General features: G+C 42.5%; 1 protein-coding gene across 1 annotated transcript in view; it reads left to right on the forward strand.

The window, feature by feature from the left end:
* TXNL1 (thioredoxin like 1) overlaps window positions 1-8,984 on the forward strand; it is a 34,011-nt gene extending 25,027 nt beyond the window's left edge. The window contains exons 7-8 of the mRNA XM_089690074.1: window positions 2,029-2,133; window positions 8,310-8,984. Of these exons, the coding sequence (XP_089546200.1) occupies window positions 2,029-2,133; window positions 8,310-8,339 (135 nt within the window). The 3' untranslated portion in view covers window positions 8,340-8,984. The remainder of the gene's footprint in view (window positions 1-2,028; window positions 2,134-8,309) is intronic.
* The last annotated feature ends 11,457 nt before the right edge of the window (window positions 8,985-20,441 follow it).

Genomic DNA, 20,441 nt, shown 5'->3' on the forward strand with positions numbered 1-20,441 from the left:
CTTTTTTTGCATGACTGTATATTTAAAAAAAAAAAAAACAAACTGCATTGCCCCAAATTTATCCAATTTTAAAACCATGCCTCTCTTCTGATGTTATACTGTACCTGTAGGTTATTTTCACAATGTTAGCAGCCTGCCAGACTGCAAATGCTTTTCATTGCTCTGTCCAGTCTTCTTACTAGGACACGGGGCTTATATATGCATGGCCTGTATTTCCGTGCATCCCCATGCAGGCAGTTCATTTGATGTCAATTGGAATGCAACAGCTGCATGGACACCGCCATTGCTGCCAATCTGAGATTCACATGGGTCCATGTCCCCAAATGCAGATTGAGTTCTGTGATGCAGTCACACAGATGTCAGGTTGGGAGCAATGGCTGTGTCTGTGCAGAGGCTGTCTCCCGTTTGACATGAATGGGACATGCCTGCATGAGGATGCGTGGATACCTCTATATCCTAGTAAGGGTAAATATGGCCCTCATGTGAGATAGATATATAGAGATGATAGGTAGGTAGATAGATGGGTAGATAGGTAGGTAGAGAGATATACACACCCCTCGTGAATGAGGCCTAGAGGTGAACTCACCCTCTAATGTTCCTCAGCACAGGGATACATTAATAAATGTCATTCCTTTGACAGCTACCGATCGAAACTGTGGGAGAGATTTACTAAAGCTGGTGTACTCAGAATCTGCAATAGCTGTGTATGGTAGCCAGTCATATTCTAATTTTCAGCTTGTTCAATTAGCTTTAACTAGTGGTGCACCAAAATGAAAATTCTGGTGCCGAAAACGAAAATTCAAAATGCACTTGGCCGAAAACCGAAATGCGCAGTTTTTAAAAATGAATGGTTTTTGTTTTTTGTTTTTTTAGACAAAAATACTTATTTGGAAAAAAAAACACAATTTATATACTCCAATTTTTTTGTAAAATAAGAATGTTACGGCGAGTAAATAGATGCCAAACATGTCACGTTTTAAAATTACACATGCTCGTGAAATGGCGTGAAACTGCGGTACTTAAAAAATCTCCATAATGTTTTAAACATTTCTACAGGTTAGCAGTGTAAAATTACAGAGGAGGTCTAGTGCGAGAATTATTGTTGCTCTTGCTTGGACGTTCCTGGCATGGCATCCAATCCGATCTGCCAGAAAGAGACTGAAGGGGATCTATTCCCCTTCCGTACGTCGGATGGGATGGCAGTCAGATGGAAACAGACAGGTGATCCGTTTCCATCCATCAAGGACAGTGGGCTGTGTCTGTGTACTCCCTGCAGCAGCGCAGTGGACACGGACCTGTCATTCTCTAATACAGTTATCGTTCAAGAAAAAAAAAAAAAATTCAGATATTTTTAAATTTTTATTTTTTTTAAACTTGTCTGTCTGTAATAAAAAGTGTGGGCTGTTTTTTAATAAAATTCTATATCAAATTAAATACGTATTTGTCCTTAAAAAAACAAATATAAAAATTATGGCCATGAACCACCTTTTGTGCACAAATGTTTAAATACTATAATCTGTATAATCATTTTAGGGAAATACTTTTTTTTTTTTTTTTCTCAGTGAAATATTTGTGTTCGTAGGTGGCAGCTTGATCAGGATTCCTTTGTTTTGGTCACAAAGCGGTTAATAATAGTTTCTCATACAGTAGAATCTTTTCATCTGAAAAGCCCAGTCCATCAGTAATTAGTGTGGATGCGCTGAGTTCATTAGCTTGCTTCATTTGCCAGGCTGTGGGATAAATGATTACAAAGTTCCATTTCTCCTTGTGCTGCTCCTTAATGTCCCGCAGTCTTTAAATAACCCATTCTGGTTATAGGCTCACAGGTGGCTGCTCTGGAATGACATTGCTAGGACAGTTTCAATTTGTGGAATCTGTGAAATTTGTTAGGCTAATCTCTATTGGAACTAATTAAATTATGTCTTTTATTGCTCGGCCACCTGATCCCACAAAAGCGTGTTCACACCAGATTTATCATATCTATCCCCCAGTGTCTTCCTAACCGGCTGCTAATCATTTTTCTTTCAGCTATTTGTCCAGTCCAATCAGGGTGATGAGGAGACAACCAGAATCACATACTTTACTTTTATCGGGACTCCGGTACAGGCAACAAATATGAACGACTTCAAGAGGGTATGTATTGGGAGACCTTTGCTGGTTCAGTGGATTCTTATCATTGCTTCACTGAATGAAGACCTGCCAATAGACAGTATTTTTTTAAATCAATACTAACTGCATAGTGCATGTTATAAGAATTTACTATAACTGTTTTTTATAAAATGAGCAGTCTAGATAAACGCACAATATTTGTTTTGGTAAATGTGGATATTCACTTTCCACAATTGTTAATATAATCTTTTCAAAGTTCAAGCAGAGCCAACGACTGTTGGCCACTTCTGCCTAAATGGGGGGAGATTTACTAAAACTGGAGAGAGCAAAATCTGGTGCGACTCCTCCGATTAGAAACCAGTCAGCCTCCAGATATTATTGCCAAAGCTTAATTGAACAAGCTGAAGTTAGAAACTGTGATCAGCTACTATGCACAACTGCACCGGATTGAGTGCCCCAGTTTTAGTAAATCTCACCCATGTCTCTAACCCAAACCCTTTCTGCTGCAGTCACGTGATGAAATGCAAACATGTAATCGCTTGACTAGCCTTAGTCCAGTCAACCCAAAACTGATATGCTGTGCTTTTATAATGCTGCACAGTAAATGTGGAGGTAAGGTCTGCGAATACTCCCCTGTGATCCAACTTTGTGATGTCTGAGAGCTCCCTTGACTTCTTCGACATCTTCTCACCAGCTTCTTCAGGGTCAGTATCTTTGGTCATCTTGACTGGCGGCGTGGGATAAATTAACTACCATGTATGTACTTGGGAGTTCATTCTTTCCATTCGGATGTTATGTCTCTTTTGCCTGCTTGCTGAGAATTTAACTATAAAGGAGAAATAAAGTTAAAACATAGAAGATTGCAGACCACTAAATACAAAGATAAAATGCCTTTCTGGGAGCTGTTTGACCTGCCAATGAATTTTGGTTTCTAACTGATGAGGGGCCCAGTTTTACTTTCAGAGAGGGATTTAAAGGGGATTACTAAACCACGTACCCTCTGGAAGATTTATTCCCCTTCTTGACCAGGCCATTTTTTCCAATACGGAGTTACTTTAACGGATGATTCCACGGTCATGCAACGCTGTATCCAAATTAAATTTGTCCTTTTTCCCCACAGCTAGCGTTTTCTTTTGGTGGAATTTGATCATCTTGGCGGTTTTAACTTTTTGTGTTTTATAAACAAATTCTGGGAGAATTATTTTCTACTATAAAATATATCCAATTAAAAAAAATGTAAAAATCAAATATCTTCATAAATTTAGGCTAAAATGTATTCTGTTACATATTTTTGGAGAAAAAAAAAATCCCAATAAGCATTGATTAGTTTGTGCAAAAGTTAGGGTCTACAAACTATCAGACATATACTGGAAGTTTTTTTTTTTTTTTTATTATTATTTGTTTATACTAGTAATGGTGGCGATTTAGTGATTTATAGCAGAACTGTGATATTGCGGTGGACATTTTATGCTAACGCTTTGTTGGAACCAGTGTCACTAATACAGTGATCAGTGCTAAAAAATATACACTGGTTATTGTACTAATTACACTGGTTGGGAAGGAGTTAACATCTAGGGTGATCAAAGGGTTAAGTGTGTGCCTAGCAATGTGCTTGGTGTACACTAGATGGCGCTGGTACTAGGGGAAGTGATGGATCATGTTCCCAGTTCTGCTCTGACACACGGTCCATCACTTACCGCTGTCAGAACAGAACTGTCCTTATGTAAACATGGGCAGATCTCTGTTCCTCCTCCCTGCCCAACGATCTGCAGGTGCCGGCAAAGATCCATTCGCAGGGACTTTGACAATTCACAGCAGAAGCTATCTGCCAGAGGCGCTCACGTGCCACAGTGAGGCTGAAGTGCAAAATCACGTGTAGTTACGTGATTTTGTACTGGAGAGCCGCCCTGTAGCAGTAAAACTGCTATAGGGCGGAGGTTAAGTGGTTATAGTAAAAAATTGAGAACAGTAAGGCTCTTTACTGTAGAATAAATGTCTTTTTTGCAAAGAAATACTTACCTCTTGTTGGCAATCCATTGTACGCATGGACAGCTCAGTTTGCATTCTGGTGTACTGCTTGTGTCAGGAGAACTGCACTCCTGCACATGTGCGGGGGTGACGTCCTCTCAAGTTGGCCAGAGCCCGGCACCTGTAAGAAGCCTGGGAAAAGGAGGACTACTCAGGACCTTGCGGGTATCGGACAGTTCAAACGAAGGTAAGTATTTTTGCGTTTAATTATAAAAAGATGAATTGATTTGCCTTTTAATTTCTACCTGGAGTTCAGCTTTAGAGAAAAAAACACACGAACCATTTTATTCTTGCCACTCCAGCACTTCCCTGCCACTGGCGCAGCCAAAACCATAATACCTGGTGTCCGAGCTGAGAGACCGGAGATGTCCATGCAGAACACACCTGTATGCTGTGAACAGGACACATAGAAAAGCATTGTCAACCCAGATCAACATCCTTATATCAAAACTTAAGTCCCGCAGTAAAAACAAATGCACACAGGCAGGCTTTTTTTGCGGAAAAGATATGCACTGCTTCTGCAATAAAATGCCCGTACCTGCCTGCTTGTCTCCTTTGGCAATGAAAACTGAGCTGCTTATAGGCCATTCAGATTACAGTGCCAGGATTGCAGCTTCATGCACAGGAGTGACGCCAGGCCGGCCATGTTGCACACTAGGGTTGTCGCCTCATCCCTTTAAATCCGAACACATATTAATTACACAGATTCTGTGACTGGTAAAGATGGTAATTAAACTCAGTGCCTTACCTGCATTAAATTAGCCTCAGAACCTGTATAATTAATGTTTGGTTTTACAGGGATGAGGTGGCAACCCTATTACACACGTATTTAGGGTGTGCCAAGAAACATGGTCAGGGTGTGCATCCCCCTACCCTCAAACAGGTCTCCCTTCTGTTGTATTTGAAATGATAGCAGCTGTGTGTAGCTTCATCCACATAACCAGGTCATTCGTTCACAGATATTTGTGAATGAAAAAACTTTGGGGGTTATTTACTAAAATTGGAGAGTGCAAAACCTGGTTTCAGGTTTTGTTTAATTTAACCACTTCCCGCCCGCAATGTACTGTGGCCGGGGCAGCAGCTACAGGCAAAGCGACATACCCATACGTTTCTCTGGCTGTACTAACACAACAGGACTCGGTGATCATGCGATCGCTATGCTTTCACATGATCACTATGTAAGGAAAGCTGTTATGAATCAATGTCATTCATAACAGCTCTGCTTTGCTTCCTAGTGAGCTATGATTGGCCCACAGCTGTCACATGATACATGGGGCCAATCACAGCACCCTGTACCATGTGAGCAGCTCCAGCCAATCACAGCGCACTATCCTTAGCTGTCAAAACTTAACTCATTCATGACAGTTCACGACAGGTTCTGACAGAAAGCTTTGCATTGCAGGAGAAATTATCTTTATTTCTCCTACAAAGCAGTATTAAAAAAAAAAAACAACATATTGAGATTTTTATTTTTTTTAAATTCACCAATCACTGTATTCCTGCCACTAGCGACATCAGATAACGTCAGGGTGAAAAAGCGCCTCACCCCGCCAGGGTCAGCTAGCGTTAGATTGCACGCACACTATCGCACTCACGCTATATGATCACCACCATTACTAGTTTAGTGTTTGTACGGATCAATATATTGATCATGAACAGAACTATACTAATGCCTATTTTTTGTATATTGTCCACAAAAACCACAGAGTTAGCAGGATGATCCCCATTTGCTGCCAGCGCTAGTGTTTTTGCCCCTCTGTTGTTTTTCGCAGAAGATTTGTATCAATTGATTGTGGGCCAAGGCAATTTATACGCACAACAATACAACGCCACCCACCCAAATTCAGCTCTTGCCAGACAATTCGCATGGAAACCTATCACGGTTTCTGAATTTAAAACTATTTTGGACCTAACCCTCAACATGGGCATTACAAAGAAGAATGAATTGCAGTCATATTGGTTCACAGAGCCAATTCATCATATGCCTGTGTTCTCTGCTGTTACATATATGGCCAACATGGACCTGCAATGTACTGGTACCTCACTGGACTTTGAGTGGTTATACCGGGATGATGCCTGCAGCTACAGGCATCATTCTGGTATCGTGTTTTTTTTTTTTTTTTTGTTTTTTTTTTTAACCTGGCGGTCTGCTTTCATGTAAAAACAATCCTAGTGGCCAATTAGCTGCTGAATTGTTTTTACGAGCAGCGGGATGGGACCCCCCCCCCTCCCCCTCCTCCCTTCCTGCTGCCTTCCACAGTTTTCTTGGGCTGTCCAGTCCCACAGGGGAATCCGAGAATGCACCCGGCAGTTCCACTGGCTGACCATAGAGCTGGTCAGAGACCAGAATGGCTCCAATCATCTCTGAAGTGACGAAATGCTCGTAGCTTCCGATTTTTCTTAGACTATAGTTTCACAGGATAAAAACAGGCCGTTTGTAAATTGGGAAAGCATTTGATCACACCGATCTTGGTGAGATTAGATAATGTAAGGGCAGAGGAGATATCTAACAGTAAAAAACCTCAAACAGCGCAAATCAATACTCACAAAAATCTAATATAATAAAAAAAATGTAAAACTTACACTAAATATGATGTGAATTGAATAGTCCCACTCCAACAAAATAATTATTAAGATGAATATGGTGAGTAGAGTGAAATTGAAAAGTCCTTTTTCAAAAGACCCTTGACCCGTGTTCACACCCGTTTGTGCTCAGATCACATACCGCACTCGGCAGATAATTTTGAAAAAAATGCCTTTATTATGGGTTTTGGAATGCTAGACCCATTCAATTCAGCCTCCAATCACCAGGTTTAGGTGGAACTCTCCCCAATGCAGGTATAGATGTATGACTCAGAGTTCCAAACCGTGGTAAAAACCAGCCTCCAGGATCGACAGAGATCACTCGCCATAAAAAGATGATTGGTACAGAGAAAAAATGTATATACTGCAAGACTCAAACAGGATGAATGCAAATACCAAACAACTCACATTTTAAAAGAATTTGTTTACCCTGGTGATGTGGCGTTCTGACTCCATATAAAGATCTCCCAGTCAGCAATAGATGACAGCATGTGAGAATCCACCCTCAAGCAAGATGCCCCTGAGAGTGCAGCACGGATTTAAAGGTCTGTGAAAACGCCCTGGAGGAGAGGCGAAACGTGTTGACGCATTTCCGGCTTCGCTGTCTAGCATACCACGTCACTTCCGGTGGACTCAACATGCCTCTCTGCAAAATCCTTGGAGTGTCTACTTTCCAAATTTGGGGGGAGGGTGGTTGTACAACCCTGGCATTTTAGCACCTCAAGAAATGTGATAGGCAGTCAGAAAGTAAAAGCTATGCAAATTCCAATATATATACCATAGTTTGTAGACTCTCTAACTTTCACACAAACCAATTAATATACACGTACTGAGATTTTTTTTTTTTGCCAAAGACATGTAGCAGAACGCAGTTTAGCCTAAATTTATGACTAACTTTTGAGTTTGTTATAAAATATATCCCAAAAGTGAAAGAAAAAAACCCCAATATTTTTCAAAGTTTTCGGGCTTTTTTTTTTTTTTGTTTATAGCGCAAACAATAAAAAATTGCAGAGGTGATCAAATACCACCAAAAGAAAGCTCTATTTGTGTGAAAAAAAGGACATAAATGTAATTTGGGTACATCATTGCACGACTGCGCAATCACCAGTTGAAATAGCACAGTGCCAAACTGCAAAAAATGGCCTTGTCAGGAAGGGGGGGGTGTAAATCGTCAGGAGGACAAGAGGTTAACAAGCTGAAGTTAGAAGCTTCTTGGCTACCATGCACCAGATTCTGAGTGCACTAGTTTGGTAAATCTACCCTTCAGTGCAATCTGCCACTGTAGCTCTCAATGTGTGTCAGCATGGTCCAGTTACTCTTCCTCCAGACTTGTAACCAAGAATACCTATCTTGGTAGGGACCAGCAGCTGCACCCGCTACTTTAGGTTTTTTTGGGGAGGTCTTTTCAAACCTGAAATGGTTAGTCTTGAATGTTGTAAACATTCTTTCAATGGTATGATTCTAAAACTGCCCTTTTCTTCTTTCTGAGAAGCAGATTTTTGCCTCATCCGACATGGTGACATGTCTTCCACTCTGTACAGTTACCAAGTTATTTCAGTGTTAGTAATTTCCCTCTCTTCTTCTTACAGGTCGTAGGAAAAAAAGGAGAGAGCCACTAAGCACACCAAGGTCATCATCAGAGAATGCTAGATCTTCAAAAAAAAAAAAAAAGTGCGATTTGTTCAAGAGAGTTAATGTTTCCTTCAGAAAAATCCCAATAAATCATTGCATTTTGTTAATCTGAGTTTCCTAACAGTGATTTTATTTGGACCTGGCTATGCGCATTTGTAAATAAATAAGACTACTTTTTGCCAAATGACTTTGCGTCTGAAGAATTTGATGGGGGTCCAGTTCATCTAACAGTCGGACATGTATGGAATTCGAGAACTTCTCACTGTTTCAGCCTAGGAAACTAATATGAAATATTTATTTTCTGTGTGAATTATCAGTCTTTGATAGACCCGTCACAGCCAAGCCTTTCATCCTGAAAGCAGAGATTCCATTGGCTGTCTCCCAGCAGCGGTTTGTGGTCTAGGTTCTTCATGTCACTGTGGATGAAGCTGCAGAGATGTACTGCACTGGTGCTGGAAGTCAGCTAATGGACACCTCCAACCATGCGTAGATTCCTCTGATCAGACTGATAACAGCCGTCCAAGAAATTTGTCTATTTTAACATGTATATCTCTTGGTGTATATATTAACTGTCTGTGCAGATCTGCAGCTGCACCTTTAAGAAGTAATATTAAAAGTTCTGCTGTTGTGTAGATGTTTGGGTTTTTTTTGTAGCTTTTGTTGTAAGCATAGTCTGCACAAAAATGACATCATGGTATGTGGTTATAGGAGTACTAATGTGAAGAAATTACGGTCCAGTGGCATTATACATTACTCCCTTGACTGTGTGAAGTACCTTATTTTTCGCTCCATAAGACGCACCTGACCATAAGACGCACCTGACCATAAGACGCACCTGACCATAAGACGCACCTGACCATAAGACGCACCTGACCATAAGACGCACCTGACCATAAGACGCACCTAGGTTTTATAGGCAGAAAACAGGAAAAAAAAATTCTGAACTAATGGACTGCAGACATAGTACAGGAGATGACCAGAGACTGCGGACAGTACAGGAGATGACCAGAGACTGCGGACATAGTACAGGGATGACCAGGGACTGCGGACATAGTACAGGGATGACCAGAGACTGCGGACATAGTACAGGGATGACCAGAGACTGCGGACATAGTACAGGGATGACCAGAGACTGCGGACATAGTACAGGGATGACCAGAGACTGCGGACATAGTACAGGGATGACCAGAGACTGCGGACATAGTACAGGGATGACCAGAGACTGCGGACAGCACAGGGATGACCAGAGACTGCGGACACAGTACAGGAGATGACTGCTGACCTTTGGGGAGGGGGGGGGAGCGGGTACCTGAATCTGACAGGTACCCGCTCTTACTTCCGCGGAGTTGTTCTTTCATCTTACCTGTTCCTCTATCCAGCCGCGCGCTGTCTTCCCGGCTTCTGTAGTGTCGGCGCTCGGCATGACAGCCAGGTGCCCAGTGCACATGGGCGATAAGCACTTGCGCTTTGTGATTGGTCCGGCGGCTTCTGGGATCTGTCATGTGTCCCAGGTACCGCCTTACCATTCACAAAAAGCACCGCTTCTTGCGCATGTGCACGTGGCACCCGCCTGTTAAACCCAGCGCCCACACTACAGAAGCCGGGAAGACAGCACGCCGCTGGATAGAGGAACAGGTAAGGTCAAAGAACAACTCCGTGGAAGTAAGAGCGGGTACCTGTCAAATTCAGGTACCCGCTCCCCAAAGGTCAGCAGTCATCTCCATAAGGTCCCGCTGCAGAACTGAGGGGCTGGCCCGGTATTATGACACGGCGGTGGAAATACCGGACTGGCCGTTCCATATTTGCTCCATAAGACGCACTGAGATTTCCCCCCTTTTTTGGGGGGAAAAAAGTGCGTCTTATGGAGTGAAAAATACGGTAAATGGAGTGTGTTTTAAAAACACTAAAATAAAAATACATTCTCCAGAAAACTATTTGGGTAAATAGGTAATTTTTCCTTTTTAAAGGGATCAGTTCGTTTTCCAGGACTGTAATGACTACGTTTATGCGAGCCACAATTTTTCAGAGGGGTGTGCTACCTGAAATGGTTCCCCAGTCTGTGTGGTGCGATATGAAATTTCATTGATATTTGGTTGCAGTGGGCACAGCTTTTTTGGGGCCCGAGACAATAAAAAAATTTATATTTTTTTTGTAATGAAATAAGCATGGGGGAGTAGATATATACACTTTGAAATTGCACTTATCCTTTTTTTAAAGTGTTTTTCCACTTTTTGCAATTAAATGTGAGAAATCCTCACTATGTTATGTTTCCATTCAAATATTTGGGTAAGGATTATATACAGGACTGCAAGCCATCCTGAGCAATTCAGAGGGACATAGTGGTTGCACAGTCAGTACCTTCCATTAAATACAATGCAGTATCCAAGCCTTGAGATTTTTATCACTTTAGGGTAGGCTGTGCACATCTACACCATTCAGCCTTAACACTATGACCATCCACCGTAACCCACAGAGGTATGGATGAACACTACTAGACCTCGGAGGTTATGCTGAGGTATCTGGTGCCAAAATGTCAGTAGCAAATCCTTTTAAGGCCTTTATGTCATAAGGTGGGTCCTCAATGGATTGGACCTGTTTTTCCAGCACATCCCACAAATGATTGGATTCAGATCTGGAGAATTAGGAGGCCAAGTCAACACCTCAAACACATTGTGTTCTTCAATCCATTCCTGAATTTATCAGACCAGACCACCTTCCTCTATTGCTCAGTTGTCCACTTTTGATGTTCGCATGCTCATTGCAGGCCCTTTTGGCTTTGGACACTGGTGTGTAAGTTATGCTATTTGAAAGGGAACAAGTAACAAATAGTAAGTAGAGGTCATCCCATTCTGAATGCAAAAGTGGAAATACACTTTAATTTCTGGTAAGGCATTGTTTTATGCAATTTTATGCCTGAATACGTTTATCTAGTGTTCTCAACAGTATAATCTATACATAGAGCAGAATGCTGAGAACATCAACAGTATGTATTCAGATGTAAAAATGTATAGCCTTGACTAAACAAACCTCTACAAAAGTTGGAGATAATTCTTTGGGTGTTCACCAAAAGTCCTATATCAACACCATGGATCGCTTCACCTGATCGATCACCTGAGGTTAGGACAGACGATTGCCTCTGGATACAAACAGCCTGCAATTTATTCGTTTAAAGAAAGCTTCTGATGTAAATGTCAGTGATTACTCAGTGATCCCATCTCTCCTCTCTCGCCCCCCAGATCAGCTCACATGACATGAAGGGTTGGATCTGCGGCGTCCTCTCATCCCATCACGCTGTATCTCATAAAGATAACCCGTCACACTGCTCTTCCGGGACCCAAACCTAAACGTCATAGAGGTTAAGCTGTCACCCAGGCCCTGTGATTCTCTCCGTTCCACTATCTTAGGGGATGCTTCCAACATCAATTACACTTAACTTTTCAAGTTAACCAACAGGTGTTTGGTTGCTAGGCAGTCTGAGCAACCAATCACCAGCTTAATAGGAAAAGTTAACTTTGGCAGCTCCCGCCTAAACCCCCTCCCCACCCTGCCCCCACCTTATCCAGTGCTTGGCTGCCTCCTGCTCTAGGAGAATGGCTGGGAGGAGAAATGCTCCCGCCCAACCCCCATCCCCGTTTTCTTTCTTTGTGCTGCCAGCGGCGCCCCCCCCCCCCCCCATGCAGCGCCTGGTACACACTTGCGCCTACATTATTTCTACTCCCCAAATGCGTGCGAGCGAATGGAAATTCTGATGCCTGTACTAAAACATGCACTAGTCACCCCCATACTTAAAAAGGTTTCCTTGGACCCCACCACCTACACCCCATCTCCTTGCTCCCTTTTTCCTCCTCCTTGAACGCCTGGTCTACAACCAAGTGAGTGACCACTTCAGTCTTGATTTCGCCCTCTACACTTCACAGAAACTGCTCTCCTAAAACTTACAAATTATTTGCTAACAGCTAAAACCAACGGACACAATTCTGTACTCCTACTTCTGGACCTTTTGGCTGCCTTTGATACGGTTGACCACCCCCTCCTCAAAAAATTGTATTCCTTTAGTCTCTGTGACTGTGCTCTTCTTTGGTTCTCACCTTACCTATCCCACTGCACCTTCAGTGTCACAGTTCTACTTCCTCCTCTCCTCTTTCTTTCTCCGTTGGGGTCCCCCTGGGTCAGCTGATAGCCTCCAATGGCTTTCAATATTTCTACACTGATGACACTCAGATCTATCTCTCTACCAATCAGCTCACAACATCAGTCTCCTCATGCATTACTACCTTACTGACCGACATATCACTAGGGCTGTCACACCACTTGCTCAAACTCAGTCTATCCAAAACCTTGCTCTTAATATTTTCTCCCCCACATGTCCCTTCCCCAGACTTCTCTGTCAAGATCAATAGCACAACCATCAACCCGTCCCTGCATGCCAGGGTGCTAGGTGTAATCCTGGACTCTGAACTCTCCTTTCGGCCTCACATCCAATGACTTTCCAAAGCTTGCCGTAACAACCTCCGCAAAATAGGCCCCTTCCTAACCAATGACATCACAAAGTTCCTAATTCACTCCCAGGTTATCTCTTACCTCGACTACTGAAACTCCCTCATTGGCTTACCTTTACATAGACTACTTACCTTTTACATAGACTAGCCCCCTCCAGTTCTGTCATGGATGCTGTTGCCAGACTCCTCCACCTTGCCAACTGTTCAGTGTCTGCCACCCCTCTTTGCCAATCCCTGCATTGGCTGCCACTCACCCAACCAAATAAATTTAAAATACTAACAACTTACAAAGCCATCCACAACTCTGCCCTCGGCTACCTCACCAACTTATTCTCAAAATACCAACCAAATTGATCTTTGTTCCTCCCAAAACCATCCTATGGAATTCCCTACCCCAATCTGTCCGACTATCTCCTACTCTGTCCACTTTTAGGCGATCCCTGAAAACATTTCTCTTCATAGAAACCTATCCTGCCTCCACCTAACAACTGTGCTTTTATTTTCTCCATCAGCTCATCTCCACAGTTATTGCCTTTTGTATCAGTTGACCTTCCCCTTTGAGATCGTAAGCTCTAACGACCAGGGCCCTCACGTTGTAAAGTTCTGCGCAAACTGTTGGCGCTATTTAAATCCTGTATAATTACATTAATAAAAAGACCTGTGTTTAAACTACCACAATGGTGAAAAGGGGAATCACTATTTGGCCGGCTCTGAGGAGGTGATGTGACACCTTAATGCCTGTTATACCATTGGCGTACCAATGTGCATGCATTGTACATGGTTGAGCGACTTGTGCAGTGCCTGCCCCTTCGTGTTTCTTTTTGCTGCAAGTCGCAAAGCATCGTGACCGCAGCAAGTAAACTCCTTCATTTGCAGCATAAAGTTTAGGTTTTAAAATTAAAAATGAATTTTAATGCAGAAGAGACATGCTTTGTCTCTTCTGCATTAAAGTTACCTACATTCCTTTCCACCGCTGTGATGGGTGTATAGTTCCTCTTTAAGGTGGGTTGTACTAAAAACATGACTCAACCATGCATTTTTAACACCCCCTCAAGTCTAAACAAGCCCTTATTGTCAAACATTTCCACTTGTATGCTCCTTTGTGCTTAAAATTCATACAGTTTCCAAGGATGTTTGTCTTTATTATAACATGAAAAACGTGTTCCCAGTTCTCAGTAAATGCCACTCCAGGCGTATAGTAACATCTTATTTTCTGTTTTGATACTCCATCCAGTAAGATTCTTTTGTGTTTGAAATGTTCCTTTCTATGTTGCGAACACCGCTTAAATACACTGCTCAAAAAAAGTAAAGGATCACTTTCAAAACATCAGATCCCAATAGGGAAAAGTATCATGCTGTGAAAAGCACAGGGTGCCAGTGGTGGACCTGCCAATTCTGGTGTTGGCAAATGGCAATCAAGCTGTATGGTGTCGGGCAGTGAGCACAGGGCCCACTAGAGGACATTGGGCCCTCAGGCCACCCTCATGAAGTCTGTTTCTGATTGGTCAGAGACATTCACACCAGTGGCCTGCTGGAGGTCATTTTGTAGGGCTCTGGCAGTGCTCAGCCTGTTCCTCCTTGCACAAAGGAGCAGATACCGGTCCTGCTGATGGGTTAAGGACCTTCTACGGCCCTGTCCAGCTCTCCTAGAGTAACTGCCTGTCTCCTGGACTCTCTTACATGCTCTTGAGACTGTGCTGGAAGACACAGCAAACCTTCTGGCAATGGCACACATTGATATGCCATCCTGGAGGAGTTGGACTGCCTGTGCAACCTCTGTAGGGTCCAGGTATTGCCTCATGCTACCAGTAGTGACCCTAGACAAATGCAAAACTAGTGAAAAACAGTCAAAAAAGATCTTAAGGGAAAAAAATGTCAGTGGCCTCCAACTTGAAAACCATTACTGGTTTGGGGGTCGTTTCATTGTTACCCATCTAGTGCACGTGTTGTTAATTTCATGAACACCAAAGCAGCTCAAACTGATTAACAACTCCCTCTACTACTTAAAGCGGAGTTCCAGCCATTTTTGTGTTTATTAAAAGTCAGCAGCTACAAAACCTGTAACTGCTGACTTTTAATAAACACACACTCACCTGTCCCAGGTCCAGCGACGTGCTCACCTGCACATCTCTTCTCTCCCTCTTCTCCACCTGGCGCCGACATCTCAACTGTGGGCACCAGTCTGTGACAGCTTGCGGCATCACAGCCGGGTGCACACTGCGTATGCAAGAGTTGTGCTGTGCATTCCAATTGGTCCAGCAGTCTTCTAGGACCTGTGAAGGTTCTCAGGAGACTGCAAGAGGAAAGAGTAGTAACACTGCCTTACTCTGCACCTTATTGTAATAGAATTGTAAAGAGGCTTTCAAATGCACCATGACCGGATTAGATCCAAAAATAGAAATGGTATCATATTCATAGCAATTGGGATGACAGGTCTGTGTGTCACCGACCATAGTTAATGCAATACACTGATAAACCATTCCATGGAGCCACTGACAGGTACAGTGAATAACATTGATTATATCATTACAATGGCACCTGAAGATCGGTGGGATATATTAGGCAGGAAGTGAATATGTCTCTGAAGTAAATATGTTGAAGCAGAAAAAATGGGCAAGCATAAGGATTTGAGTGACTATGACAAGGGTCATATTGTTATGCCTAGATGGATGGGTCAGAGCAACTCCGAAACGGCAGCTCTTGTGGGATGTTCCTGGTTTGCAGTGGTCAGAACCGACCAAAAGTGGTCCAAGGAAGGAAAACCAGCAACGGGATCATGGGTGACCAAGGCTGACTTATGCATATGGGAGTGAAGGCTGGCCCAAGTAGTCTGATCCAATAGATGAGCTACTGGAGATCAAATTGCTGAACAGTATGATGGTTTTGATAGAAAATTGTCAGAACACAAAGTGCATCGCAGTTTGTTGCGTATGGGGGTGTATAGCCACAGACCGGTCAGGGTTGCCCATGCTGGCTAGAATCCACAGCCAAAAGCACCTACAATGAGCATCAGAACTGGACCATTGAACAGTGCAAGAAGGTGGCCTGGTCTGATGAATTCAAGACAAGTTTGAGATGTGGACTTCTCCAGATCTCAATCCAATTGAGCAACTGTAGGATCTCCTGGAAAAGCATGTCCGATCTATGGAGTCCCCGACTTGCAACTTACAGGGCTTAAAGGATCTGCTACTATTGGTGCCAGATACCATAGCATAGCTTCAGAGATCTAGCATTGTCCATGCCTCAACTGATCGGGGCTGTTTTGGCAGCAAGAGTGGGACCTACTCAATATTAGGTGGGTGGCCATTGTTATGGCTGACCAATATACATCTGAGGCCCAATTATCCACAGGCTGACAAGTTCACTGTTGTGAGGATTGAAAATTATACAGAAATAAACTGCAATCCCTTGGAAATTTTATAGATAGGCATCTCCTATCCTAAAATTTGTCAGTGGTTCCAAATTAGTAATAGCTACTGCAGTAGGGAACTGACATGAAGATACACCAAGCATCTTTGAAAATACATGTTCTATTTATTTGTAACATTTGAGATTTTTTTTTGTAACAATGACTATGTAGGTATCACATTTATACTACAATTATAAGCAGCACAGAGGCAGGCTAGTTTCTTATCAAGGTCTAAGGTTCTTTCACACAGTCTTTCCGATCGGTTCCACCTGCCCATTTTTTCAGGCAGGACCCGATCGGAACCTCCATTCTCCTCTATGGAGGACAGGTGTCCGTTTACACCCACCGACATCCAATCTGATCTGATCCGTCAAAAAGGGACGGATGTGGATCCAATTCCCCTTCTGTCCGTCGGATCGGGTAGGATGAAAACGGACAGGTGGTCCATTTTCATCCGACCGCCTATTGAGGAGAGCAAGCAGCTCTGTGTCTGCTCTGCAACAGCGGAGGGGACACAGAGCTGTCATCTTCTTGCTCAGCGGGGATCAACGGAGAGATTCCCTGCTGAGCAAGAAGATCCGCTAAACAGGTCTGCTCCGTGTGAAAGAGCCCTTAAGAATGTGATTACATGGCAGAAGAGTTTGTTTGATGCCAAGGACATTAGCTGCAGCAGATAAAGTGTACAAAATGAAGCACATGGACAATCCATTACCTGATATAGAAAGAGAGAATTATACTGTATACAGTTTGTACTGTGGAGGGCTTACAGATGGGGGAAAACTGTAACAAAGAAATCAGTAGCAATGGGATCGAGTTTCCCTAAGGGTGAATTCATAGTTACATAGTTAGTCTGGCTGAAAAAAGTAAAAAAAAGTCCATCCAGTTCAACCATTAAAAAAAAAAAAAAAAAAAGTTATAATCCTATACCCACAGTTGATCCAGAGAAAGGCACAAAAAAACCCAGCAAAGCATGATCAAATTTGCTCCTGCAGGGCAAAAAAATCCTTCCTGATCCCCCGATTGGAAATTCCCTGGATCAACTTTACCTATAAATGTCAGTATCCAGTTATATTCTGTGTATCCAAGAAACAATCCAGGACTTTGTTAAAGCAATCCACTGAGCTGGCCAGAACCAACTCTTGAGGGAGTCTATTCCACATTTTCACAGCTCTTACTGTGAAGAAACCTTTCTGTGTTTGGAGATTAAATTTCTTTTCCTGCAGACGTAAAGAGTGCCCCCTTGTCCTCTGTGATGACCTCAGGGTGAATAACTCTACACCGAGTTCACTATATAATGTATTTATACTGACTTTAGCGCGCATTATAATTCACTGCTTTTTAAAAAGGATTTGCTTTGGCATCACATCCTGTGGGTAGAGGAGAAGTGTGAGGGAAGACATGTTTGTTTCTGGAGAATTTTTGTGTAGATTTTTCTCCTTTTTTTGGAAACAGGATGTCTAGCACAACAGCCACCAATGATCATGGTAGCGCTAACTATTTTGAGGAGGAGGAGATTGGGGAAACCAAGTCGACACTATTGGGTATTCCCATTGCTGTCACATGTGAAAGTAAAGGGCAGTTTTGGATTATATACCAGTATTTACAGCACCCATAAAAAATTATTCCAGTATACACGGATGTCCATTGCTAGCTAAGTTTTTTTTTTTTTATGGGCAGGCCATGTTGCAAGGATGCCAGACCACCACATCCCTAAACAGCTCCTCTATGGTGAGCTGTCTCAAGGAAAACGATCGTATGGGGGACTAAGGAAGCAATATAAAGACACATTGAAAGCCTCCTTCAAGTCCCTGGGTATTGACACCACCACATGGGAAACCCTGGCACAAGTTCGATCGATATGGCACACATTGATTCACCAAGGCTGCCAGACATTTGAGGAGAGAATAAAAACCATAGAACAAGAGAAGCGAGCACTCCACAAAGCCAGAGTTGCAAATGCTACAACAGTGGTGCCCACATACAGTTGTGTTCAAAATAATAGCAGTGTGTTGAAAAAAGTGAATAAAGCTCAAAATCCTTCTAATAGCTTTTATTTCCATCCACACAAATGCATTGGGAACACTACACATTCTATTCCAAATCAAAACATGAAGAAAAATAGATCAAATTTGTGTTGTTCCTCTAAACAAATTGAAGAAAAGTGAATATTAGACGGGTCAAAAAAATAGCAGTGTTTGTATTCTTCTTTACAAACTCAAACATTCACTATATAAACTGAAAAATATTTGAAGATTTTGCTTTCCTTTGAATCACTTAATGAATATTTGGTTGTAGTCGCACTGTTTCTGAGAACTGCTGTACATCTGTGTTGCATGGAGTCACCCAACTCCTGGCCCCTGTGAACAGGTATTCCAGCCCAGGATGATTGGACTACATTCCACAGTTCTTCTCTATTTCTTGGTTTTGCCTCAGAAACTGCATTTTTGATGTCACCCCACAAGTTTTCTATTGGATTAATATCCGGGGATTGGGCTGGCCACTCCATAACGTCAATCTTGTTGGTCTGGAACCAAGATGTTGCACGTTTACTGGTGTGTTTGGGGTCGTTGTCTTGTTGGAACACCCATTTCAAGGGCACTTCAGCATAAGGCAGCATAACCTCTTCAAGTATTCTGATGTATTCAAACTGATCCATGATCCCTGGTATGCAATAAATAGGCCCAACACCGTAGTATGAGAAACATCCCCATATCATGATGCTTGCATCACCATGCTTCACTGTCTTCACAGTGTACTGTGGCTTGAATTCAGTGTCTGGGGTCGTCTGACAAACTGTCTCCGGCCACTAGACCCAAAAAGAACAATCTTACTTTCATCAGTCCACAAAATGTTGCACCATTTCTCTTTAGGCCAGTCAATGTGCTCTTTGGCAAATTGTAACCTCTTCAGCACATGTCTTTTTTTCAACAGTGGGACATTGCGGGGGCTTCTTGCAGATAGCTTGGCTTCACATAGGTGTCTTCTAATTGTAACAGTACTCACAGGGAACTTTACACCTTCTTTGATCTTCCTGGGGCTGATTGTGTGCTGAGTCCTTGCCATTTTGGCTATTCTTCTATCCATTCAAATGGTAGTTTTTCGCTTTCTTCCACATCTTTCAGGTTTTGGTTGCCATTTTAAAGCATTTGTGATCATTTTAGCTGAGCAATCATTTTCTGCACTTCTTTATATGTTTTCCCCTCTCCAATCAACTTTTTAATCAAGGTACGCTGTTCTTCTGAACAATGTCTGGAACGACCAATTTTCCTCTGAATTTCAGAGAGAAATGCACTGTAACCAGCATGTACCACATTTGCTGCCTTCTCTCCTTAAATAAGGGCAATAATTGCCACATGTTTTCAAAGAATGAATGACCTCACTAATAGAACTCCACACTGCTATTATTTTGAACATGCCCCTTTCAATTAGTGATTCAATTACACAGAATCAGCAGCATGCATGTCATGACTGTTGGGTCTGTTGGATTTCTATTACTCTACTACACCTGCTAGTAAATTATTTGCCATATAGAAATAATATTTCTATCAAAAACAGTGATTGATCAGGTTAGTGATGTCTGACTGCTATTATTTTGAACACAACTGTATGTCTGCCTGACATGTGGCAGAACATTTTGTGCTTGTATAGGCCTTACCAGCCACCTACGGACACACCGTGGACAGCCCACTACCTATTAGATGTCAAGGTCTTCTTTGAACACGATGGACGAACATCTTCATCGTTAAATTAGGGTTAAGTTAGGCTTTGTGGCATGGCCAAATAGGGTTAGTGAGGGTGAGTGTCATGTTATGGTCAGGGTCAGGTTATAGTCAGGGTCAGGTAAGTCCTCATGCACACTTGACGTTTTTACAGCGGCTGTTTTTGGCTTTTGATGTTTTTTTTCATACAGCCAGTAAACCCCCCAGCGTGTTATCCTATGTGTCCATGCACACATAGACTGGAATCAACGTTTTTTGGTTGGAAAAAACCCCAGAACTAGTGGGTATCTAGAGGAGTTTTTTTAACTGTAAAAACGCTCTAATGTTGAAAAAAGCGGCAAAACAAGGTAAAATGCGGTAAAACGCCACAAACTGGTATTTTTGGACCTTTTTTTGACCAAAAAATAATTTTATTTTTGGTAAAAAAAATGGTAAGAAACACAAACGTGGGAAAACGCAGCT

Source organism: Staurois parvus, unplaced genomic scaffold (assembly GCF_062004578.1).
Source record: "Staurois parvus isolate SC_StPar_1 unplaced genomic scaffold, SC_StPar_1.0 ptg000513l, whole genome shotgun sequence".
Classification (NCBI taxonomy): Eukaryota; Metazoa; Chordata; class Amphibia; order Anura; family Ranidae; genus Staurois; species Staurois parvus.